We start from the raw sequence: 10369 nt of genomic DNA, 5'->3' as shown, positions 1-10369 counted from the left end.
TGGGAACAATAAACTAAAATCCACAATTGATATCATTATGATAATGACCATTGATTTTTCAATAGAACATGTATACATTCTTGCATTGGCCAACAAGACTTACCCATACAACATTTAAATTTAAATCATATTACAGAAGGGGGGAAGTGAGTATTTGGAGACCCCCATAGAAATATAATCTATTCTTTCCGTTATATTTCTAGGAGACCACAACATTTTGTCTCGTGATGGAGACCTTTAAATGACTGTTGCATGCACCCTAGACAGTAGGTTCGTGGTTTTCTGTCATCTATTGGTTTAACTCTATTTTCAGCTGTGCCGATTCCCTCTCCTCAATATACAGGATCCACAATGAAGAAGAGACAAATGCTGTACATATGACTGCACAGAATTACCTTGGTCATTCGAAAACAAACACAAATTGGGCAAATTCTCCTGTCCTAAGACTCATGTCTCTTGGGTTCAGATGGAGGTTGTTGGCAAATTAGAGACATCCTGGGGCAACTTTCCTAGTAGTCATATTCCCATCTACTTATCCTCTAAATAAACCGAAACAACTGAACACCGCATTTTTGGATCTCCGATAAGAAAAAGCAGTGTTGTGTAAGTAATCGGCATTAAGCTGCTCAGAGCACAAACTCTGAGCCTTTTCCTGACCCCCAGATCTTTCAGAACACACACCCACAATCTCCAGGGAATGCACTCTGACTGTGGAGTTGCTGCTGTGTTATGGTGAACAGCGTCTTGTTCCTTAGGCAGCAAACGGAAAAACAATTACTTAAAACGGGGAGAGACTGCAATAAGAAACGCTCATTTCCATTTCGTATTGAAAACACTTTCGGTTGTATTCTTTATGAACATAACCCAGGCAATGTTGTTGTTGTTGCGGAGGATTAGAGGATCTGATTTGGGGGTGGTGGTGTGGGGGGGGGGTTGGAGAGGTTTTATAGGGAGGCAGGCTGAATATCTGTGGCCCATGTGGCTGGTAGTGGGGGTGGGCAGTTGGCAAAGAATCAATCAACTGCCAAACATGGGCTGCCAAACATTTTGGTTGTTTGCCATGTGTGTGGGGGGAACCCAAAGACTCCTCCTTGGGTTTAGATACTGTGCATTCAATTTCTTACCCAAACATGACATCTCTGAGTGGAACCAGAGCAGTCACACTAGCCCACAAAAAAAGACCAAACAAACTGTACTTTCAAGTCATAGCAGAAACAGAACAGAAATACTGTTCCAATGAAAGTACAACAGAGGGTAACTTCTCGAAGATATTCAGAGAGAGTGTGGCTTGGCATAATGGACTTGGACGGAGAAAGATGATGATGTTATCATTATTGATCTAAGAGGGACATTTGTGCACAATAACATGAATGAAATCAAAACAGTGAGGGCTATTTCCATCAACTGCGACAAGAAATGGGTTATAAGGAAAGAATTACAACATAACAGGAAATGTGTACAAGATAAACGAGAAACACAACACATCACTCTTTACATTTATTGGTATTTTCCACAAAATATTCATAGCATGGGGAAATGTACATAGGCAAGGAAGGAAAACATACACTGTACATCATGTTATCTTAAAGATATATATATATATTTCTTAATATTCTGGGCCCAAATAGGAACTTTTAAGATAAACAAGACTAAAAAGTATTTGTGTCACTTCTGTTTCCAGAAATTAAATAAAGGTCTAATATAAGAGCAGACTGGAGTTTTCCACTTAACTCCAATTTAAGGGGAAATGTTACACTGCAATATGTTCAAATGTTGGACACTAACATTGAGAGTGTTGTGCTCTGTTCAGTCACAAGTCAGTTTGCTTTGGTACCCAGGGTGAGGTAACCTGGCTTTCTAATTGGGTCACATGTTCATTCGGTTGGAGTTAATTGGCCTAGTTACAACTAGTTTTTAAGGGGTCGATAAAGAGTCCAGCTGTGTGGTGGTGAAAGCTGAGAGCACTGGAATGTTTTTAGTGGGACACATTCATTAATTAAAGCATGGACTAGTAACAACAATAAGGAACAGACACAATATATAGTGAGAGTGTGAGCGTGTCAACAAACATTCAGCGTCTGTTGGGATGACCACCTGCCCTCTGCACCCTCTCGGTCTGGCCCGCACCCACCGTCAATGTCACTTCCTCCAGGAAGCTGTGAGAGGGCAGAAAAGGGACATGAAGATATCATTCCTCACGAGGCTGAGAGAAGCATGAGCAGTACTCCCAGTACATCAGCATCATCTCTGTGACTCACAAAATAAGTTTTCATCTAAAAACAGAAGCCCACGTGACAGAGGTATACATGCAGACACAATAACCTCAGGTTCTAGCCCTGTGTTACACAGACACACAATTATTGTGTCAGTGTGTGTCACTAGGGTTCCGGTGTTAGGGTTCCGGTCTGTAAAGCAAGGATAGGGCGGAGACATGGCAAAAAAATAAGAAACCCTCTAGAGAAATGTCAAAATACCTATTTCTGTTGATCAACTCAAAACATTTAAAAGGTGTCATTGCAAATGACACAAGAGAGATTTTGGCTAACTGTCACCGAAAGGTAAGGTTCTAAAGAGCACCAATCTTATCTCTCTTACAGACCTCTGCCAATGAAAGACCCTCATAAATTGTATTTGTTTTATTTTTAAATGTTGACTTTTGATAGAGCAGTAATTACAGAGTACTATAGTGATATATCAGAGATACCAGTGTGACAATTGCTGATGTTAACGCTCATCTGTTTGCAGTCGGTTTCCATTCATGCAGCCTCCTCTGGGTGACTAGCCTATATCAATGAGTGACTACACACATGGTCTAGGACCTAGGTCAGATAGCCTACCATCCACCCAACTACGAAAAAAAAATATTTAAAAACCCTGATGTTTAAGTTCAAAAGGCACAAGAGAAGAACATGGTATTGAACCTACAACCTCCAGGTCATAAATATGCAGTTTTTGGAATAAAGCTGCCTAGATTGTGTCTCATTCATCCAGCCATATTAGAGTTAAAAAACAGTCCTGGTTATCAAAAGAGAGATTACGAACCTTGTGGTACGATGGTAGTGGTAGGCATATATTGTATGGGTGCCTTCAGAAAGTATTCAAACCCCTCGACTTTCTCCACATTCTGTTTTGTTACAGCCGGAATTTAAATTTGATCCAATTTAGAGATTTTGTGCCACTGGCCTACACACAATACCCCATAATGTCAAAGTGGAAATTTTTACAAATTAATAAAAAATGAAAAGCTCAGTAAGTGTTTGACCCCTTTGTTAAAGCAAGCCTAAATAAGTTCAGGAGTAAAACTTTGCTTAACAAGTTACATAAGTTGCATGGACTCATTCTGTGTGCAATAATAGTGTTAATCATGATTTTTAAATGACTACCTCATCTCTGTACCCCACAAATACAATTATCTGTAAGGTCCCTCAGCCAAGCAGTGAATTTCAAACACAGATTCAACCACAAAGACCAGGGAGGTTTTCTTATGTTTCGCAAAGAAGGGAACCTATTGGTAGATGTGTAAAAAATAAAAAAGCAGACACTGAATATCCCTTTGAGCATGGTGAAGTTATTAATTACATTTTGGATGATGTATCAATACACCCAGTCACTACAAAGATACAAGCGTCCTTCCTAACTCAGTTGCCGGAGAGGAAGGAAACCACTCAGGGATTTCACCATGAGGCCAATGGTGACTGTAAACCCCCCTAAGGTCGATGTCCACACCCTAGCATACATTAGCATAATAAAATAAAAAAACTTCCAAATCTGTCCATTTAAGCTAGAGATACTGTATCTATTTTTCGGCATTGGATACATCTCAATCCATCGCATCCGCCTACGTAACAAAGGTGACAGAGCTAGAGCGGTGTTTGTCAGACCATGTGCCAAAAAATGAATGGAAGTACAGTATATATGGAGACTGTTTGGTGCCAGAAATAAGGTGTTAAATACAAAAATTCAGAACAAACTTACTTGAAAACATTTTGTGAGACACCATCTGTTATGCAATGCGTTTGTATGGGCTAATAGCAGTAAGGCCCCAAAAAGGTAAGTAATAGCAGTAAGGCCCCTTCTTCTCTCTCTCACACACACGCACACAAGCACACACACACACACACACACACACACACACGCACGCACGCACGCACGCACGCACGCACGCACGCACACATACACACTACTTCAAGGGGTCTTAAAATTCTAAATCAAATAGCAAAATGATCCTTGGTACAACGGTCTTAAAACAATTCCAAATAACTTAGTAGTACCCCGGTTTGATCCCCGGCTGTATCACAACCGGCCGTGATTCTGCGCTGCCCTATGGGATTGCCAATTGGCCCAGCGTCATCCAGGATAAGGGAGGGTTTGGCCGGGGTACGCCGTCATTGGAAAATAAGAATTTGATCTTAACTGACTTGCCTAGTTAAAGGTATATATATATATATATATATATATATATAACACAGTTAAAGTTGGAAGTTTACATACACCGTAGCCAAATACATTTTAACTCAGATTTTCACAATTCCTGACATTTAATATTGGTAAAAATTCCCTGTCTTAAGTGAGTTAGGATCACCACTTGATTTTAAGAATGTGAAATGTCAGAATAATAGTAGAGAGACTTATTTATTTAAGCTTTTATTTCTTTCATCGCATTCCCAGTGGGTCAGAAGTTTACATACACTCTATTAGTATTTGGTAGCATTACTTTTAAATTGTTTAACTTAGGTCAAATGTTTTGGGTAGCCTTCCACAAGCTTTGACGATAAGTTGGGTGAATTTTGGCCCATTCCTCCTGACAGAGCTGGTGTAACTGAGTCAGGTTTTTAGGCCTCCTTGCTCACACACACTTTTTCAGTTCTGCCCACTGTAACGGCGTTCTTCGTTTGTTGAAAGAGAGTCGGACCGAAATGCAGCGTGGTGGTTACTCATGTCTTTAATGAAGAAAAACAGAACGATACATGAAATAACTAAATAAATACAAAAACAACAAACGGAACGTGAAACCTATTACAGCCTATCTGGTGAACACTACACAGAGACAGGAACAATCACCCACGAAATACAAAGCGAAACCCAGGCTACCTAAATACGGTTCCCAATCAGAGACAACGAGAATCACCTGACTCTGATTGAGAACCGCCTCAGGCAGCCAAGCCTATGCAACACCCCTACTCAGCCGTAATCCCAATAACTACAAAAACCCCAATAAGAACCACAACATATAAACCCATGTCACACCCTGGCCTAACCAAATATATAACGAAAACACAAAATACAATGACCAAGGCGTGACAGAACCCCCCCTAAGGTGCGGACTCCTGGAAGCACCTCAAAACCATAGGGAGGGTCCGGGTGGGCGTCTGTCCATGGTGGCGGTTCCGGCTCGGGATGTGGACCCCACTCCATTAATGTCCTAGTTCCTCCCCTTCGCGTCCTGGGATAATCCACCCTCGCCGCCGACCATGGCCTAATAGTCCTCACCCAGAACCCCACTGAACTGAGGAGCAGCTCGTGACTGAGGGGCAGCTCGGGACTGAGGGGCAGCTCGGGACTGATGGGCAGCCCGGAACTGAGGGGAAGCCCAGTACTGAGAGAAAGCCCAGTACTGAGAGGAAGCCCAGTACTGAGAGGAAGCCCAGTACTGAGAGGAAGCCCAGTACTGAGAGGAAGCCCAGTACTGAGATGAAGCTCAAGTAGGTAGCCGGCTCCGGTAGATCCTGGCTGGCTGGCGGATCTGGAAGATTCTGGTTGACTAGCAGATCTGGAAGATTCTGGTTGACTGGCAGATCTGGAAGATTCTGGTTGACTGGCAGATCTGGAAGATTCTGGTTGACTGGCAGATCTGGAAGATTCTGGTTGACTGGCAGATCTGGAAGATTCTGGTTGACTGGCAGATCTGGAAGATTCTGGTTGACTGGCAGATCTGGAAGAGACTGGTTGACTGGCAGATCTGGAAGAATCTGGTTGACTGGCAGATCTAGAAGATCATGGCTGACTGGCGGATCTAGCTGCTCTATGCAGACTGACAGCTCTGGCTGCTTCATACAGACCGACAGCTCTGACTGCTCCATGCAGGCTGACAGCTCTGACTGCTCCATGCAGGCTGGCAGCACCTTGCAGACTGGCAGCTCTGGCTGCTTCATGCAGACTGACAGCACTGGCTGCTTCATACAGACTGACAGCTCTGACTGCTCCATGCAGGCTGACATCTCTGACTGCTTCATACAGACAGACAGCTCTGGCTGCTTTATGCAGACTGACAGCTCTGGCTGCTTCATACAGACTGACAGCTCTGACTGCTTCATGCAGGCTGACAGCACCCTGCAGACTGGCAGCTCCTTGCAGACTGACAGCACCTTGCAGACTGGCAGCTCTTTGCAGACTGACAGCTCTGGCTGCTTCATGCAGACTGACATCTCTGGCTGCTTCGAACAGGCAGGAGGCTCCGGCAGCGCTGTAGAGGAGGAAGGCTCTGATAGCGCTGAACAGGCGGGAGACTCCGACAGCGCAGGAGGGAAGGAAGGCTCTGGCTGTGCTGAACAGGCGAGGCGCACTGAAGGCCTGGTGCGTGGTGCTGGAACTGGTGCTACAGGATCGAGGACACGCACAGGAAGCCTGGTGCGGGGAGCTGCTACCGGAGGACTGGTGTGTGGAGGTGGCTCTGGATAGACCGGACCGTGCAGGCACACTGGAGCTCTTGAGCACCGAGCCTGCCCAACCTTACCTGGCTCGATGCCCACTCTAGCCCGGCCAATACGAAGGGCTGGTATGAACCGCACCGGGCTATGCTCCCGCACTGGAAACACCGTGCGCTCTCTAGCCCACCGGTAAGCACAGGGAGTTTGCGCAGGTCTCCTACATGGCATAGCCATACTCCCTGTAAGCCACCCCCCCAATAATTTTTTTGGGCTGCTTTTCGGGCTTCCATCCACGTCGCCGTGCTGCCTCCTCATACCAGCGCCTCTCCGCTTTAGCCGCCTCTAGTTCTTCCTTGGGGCGGCGATATTCACCAGGCTGAGCCCAGGGTCCTTTTCCATCCAGTTCTTCCTCCCATGTCCAATTCTCCAAGTGGGGCAGCCTCTCCCACTGCAGCTGCTTCTGTTGCCTCTCCTTTGGCTCCTGCCTGTTAACACGCTGCTCGGTCCGTGTGTGGTGGGTAATTCTGTAACGGCGTTCTTCGTTTGTTGAAAGAGAGTCAGACCGAAATGCAGCGTGGTGGTTACTCATGTCTTTAATGAAGAAAAACGGAACGATACATGAAATAACTAAATAAATACAAAAACAACAAACAGGCTGTAATATGTTTCACGTTCCATCTGGTGAACACTACACAGAGACAGGAACAATCACCCACGAAATACAAAGCGAAACCCAGGCTACCTAAATACGGTTCCCAATCAGAGACAACGAGAATTACCTGACTCTGATTGAGAACCGCCTCAGGCAGCCAAGCCTATGCAACACCCCTACTCAGCCGTAATCCCAATAACTACAAAAACCCCAATAAGAACCACAACATATAAACCCATGTCACACCCTGGCCTAACCAAATATATAACGAAAACACAAAATACAATGACCAAGGCGTGACACCCACAAAGTTCAGGGCTTTGTGATGGCCACTCCAATACCTTGACTTTGTTGTACTTAAGCCATTTTGCCACAACCTTGGAAGTATGCTTGGGGTCATAGTCCATTTGGAAGACCCATTTAGGACCAAGCTTTAACTTCCTGACTGAAGTCTTGAGATGTTGCTTCAATATATCCACATCATTTTCCTACCTCATGAGGCCATCTATTTTGTGTAGTGAACCAGTCCCTCCTGCAGCAAAGCACCCCCACAACATGATGCTGTCACCCCCGTGCTTCACAGTTGGGATGGTGTTCCTTGGCTTGCAAGCCTCCCCCTTTATACTCCAAACATAAATGGTCATTACGGCCAAACAGTTCTATTTTTGTTTCATCAGACCAGAGGACATTTCTGCAAAAAGTACGATCTTTGTCCCCATGTCCAGTTGCAAACCGTAGTCTGGCTTTTTTATGGCGGTTTTAGAGGAGTGGCCTTTCAGGTTATGTTGATATAGGACTGCTTTACTGTGGATATATATACTCTTGTACCTGTTTTCTCCAGCATCTTCACAAGGTCTTTTGCTGTTGTTCTGGGAGTGATTGGCATTTTTCGCACCAAAGTACATTCATCTCTAGGAGACAGAACGCGTCTCCTTCCTGAGTGGTATGATGGCTGCATGGTCCCATTGTATTTATACTTGCGTACTATTGTTTGTACAGATGAACGTGGTGCCGTCAGGCATTTGGAAATTGCTCCCCAGGATGAACCAGACTTGTGGAGGTCTACAATTTCTTTCTGAGGTCTTGGCTAATTTCTTTTGATCTTCCCATGATGTCAAGCAACGAGGCACTGAGTTTGAAGGTAGGCCTTGAAATACATCCACAAGTACACCTACAATTGGCTCAAATTATGTCAATTAGCCTATCAGAAGCTTCTAAAGCCATGACATCATTTTCTGGCATTTTCCAAGCTGTTTAACAGCACAGTCAACTTAGTGTATGTAAACTTCTGACCCACTGGAATTGTGATACAGTGAATTATAAGTGAAATTATCTGTCTGTAAACAATTGTTGGAAAAACTACTGTGATAAGAGAAAACTGAGGATAGATCAATAATATTGCAGTTACTCCACAATACTAACCTAAATGACAAAGTTTAAAGAAGGATGCCGGTATATAATTTTTTTACTGCAAAACATGCACCCTGTTTGTATAAGGCACTAAAGTAAAACTGCAAAACATGTAGCAAAGAAATTAACTTTCTGTCCTGAATATAAAGCATTATTATCTGGACAAATCCATCACATCACCGAGTACCACTCTTCATACACTGCTCAAAAAAATAAAGGGAACACTAAAATAACACATCCTAGATCTGAATGAATGAAATATTCTTATTAAGTACTTTTTTCTTTACATAGTTGAATGTGCTGACAACAAAATTACACAAAAATTATCAATGGAAATCAAATTGATCAACCCATGGAGGTCTGGATTTGGAGTCACACTCAATATTAAAGTGGAAAACCACACTACAGGCTGATCCAACTTTGATGTAATGTCCTTAAAACAAGTCAAAATGAGGCTCAGTAGTGTGTGTGGCCTCCACGTGCCTGTATGACCTCCCTACAACGCCTGGGCATGCTCCTGATGAGGTGACGGATGGTCTCCTGAGGGATCTCCTTTCCAGACCTGGACTAAAGCATCAGCCAACTCCTGGACAGTCTGTGGTGCAATGTGGAGTTGGTGGATAGAGCGAGACATGATGTCCCAGATGTGCTCAATTGGATTCAGGTCTGGGGAACGGGCGGGCTAGTCCATAGCATCAATGCATTCCTCTTGCAGGAACTGCTGACACACTCTAGCCACATGAGGTCTAGCATTGTCTTGCATTAGGAGGAACCCAGGGCCAACCGCACCAGCATATGGTCTCACAAGGGGTCTGAGGATCTCATCTCGGTACCTAATGGCAGTCAGGCTACCTCTGTTGAGCACATGGAGGGCTGTGCGGCCCCCCAAAGAAATGCCACCCCACACCATGACTGACCCACCACCAAACCGATCATGAGGAGGATGTTGCAGGCAGCAGAACGTTCACCACGGCGTCTCCAGACTGTCACGTCTGTCAAATGTGCTCAGTGTGAACCTGCTTTCATCTGTGAAGAGCACAGGGCGCCAGTGGCGAATTTGCCAATCTTGGTGTTCTCTGGCAAATGCCAAACGTCCTGCACGGTGTTGGGCTGTAAGCACAACCCCCACCTGTGGACGTCGGGCCCTCATACCACCCTCATGGAGTCTGTTTCTGACCGTTTGAGCAGACACATGCACATTTGTGGCCTGCTGGAGGTCATTTTGCAGGGCTCTGGCAGTGCTCCTCCTGCTCCTCCTTGCACAAAGGTGGAGGTAGCGGTCCTGCTGCTGGGTTGTTGCCCTCCTACGGCCTCCTCCACGTCTCCTGATGTACTGGACTGTCTCCTGGTAGCGCCTCCATGCTCTGGACACTACGCTGACAGACACAGCAAACCTTCTTGCCACAGCTCGCATTGATGTCCCATCCTGGATGAGCTGCACTACCTGAGCCACTTGTGTGGGTTATAGACTCTGTCTCATGCTACCACTAGAGTGAAAGCACCGCCAGCATTCAAAAGTGATCAAAACATCAGCCAGGATGCATAGGAACTGAGAAGTGGTCTGTGGTCACAACCTGCAGAACCACTCCTTTATTGAGTGTGTCTTGCTAATTGCTTATAATTTCCACCTGTTGTCTATTCCATTTGCACAACAGCATGT

At 44.9% G+C, this 10369-nt stretch overlaps 2 protein-coding genes across 2 annotated transcripts in view; both read right to left on the bottom strand.

Moving 5' to 3' along the window:
- Positions 1-1484: 1484 nt before the first annotated feature.
- Positions 1485-10369, bottom strand: part of LOC118399373 (vacuolar protein sorting-associated protein 45-like) — a 28946-nt gene continuing 20061 nt past the window's right edge. Inside the window, exon 15 of the mRNA XM_035795412.2 lies at positions 1485-2156. Within this exon, the coding sequence (XP_035651305.1) occupies positions 2072-2156 (85 nt within the window). The 3' untranslated portion in view covers positions 1485-2071. The remainder of the gene's footprint in view (positions 2157-10369) is intronic.
- The window catches only part of LOC127909861 (paternally-expressed gene 3 protein-like), a 55370-nt gene continuing 47163 nt past the window's right edge, over positions 2163-10369 (bottom strand). The window contains exon 2 of the mRNA XM_052472066.1: positions 2163-10153. Coding sequence (XP_052328026.1) covers positions 5487-6962 — 1476 coding nt within the window. The 5' untranslated portion in view covers positions 6963-10153 and the 3' untranslated portion in view covers positions 2163-5486. The remainder of the gene's footprint in view (positions 10154-10369) is intronic.

Source organism: Oncorhynchus keta, chromosome 20 (genome assembly GCF_023373465.1).
Source record: "Oncorhynchus keta strain PuntledgeMale-10-30-2019 chromosome 20, Oket_V2, whole genome shotgun sequence".
NCBI classification, from domain to species: domain Eukaryota; kingdom Metazoa; phylum Chordata; class Actinopteri; order Salmoniformes; family Salmonidae; genus Oncorhynchus; species Oncorhynchus keta.
This window is presented reverse-complemented; position numbering and strand designations above follow the sequence as displayed.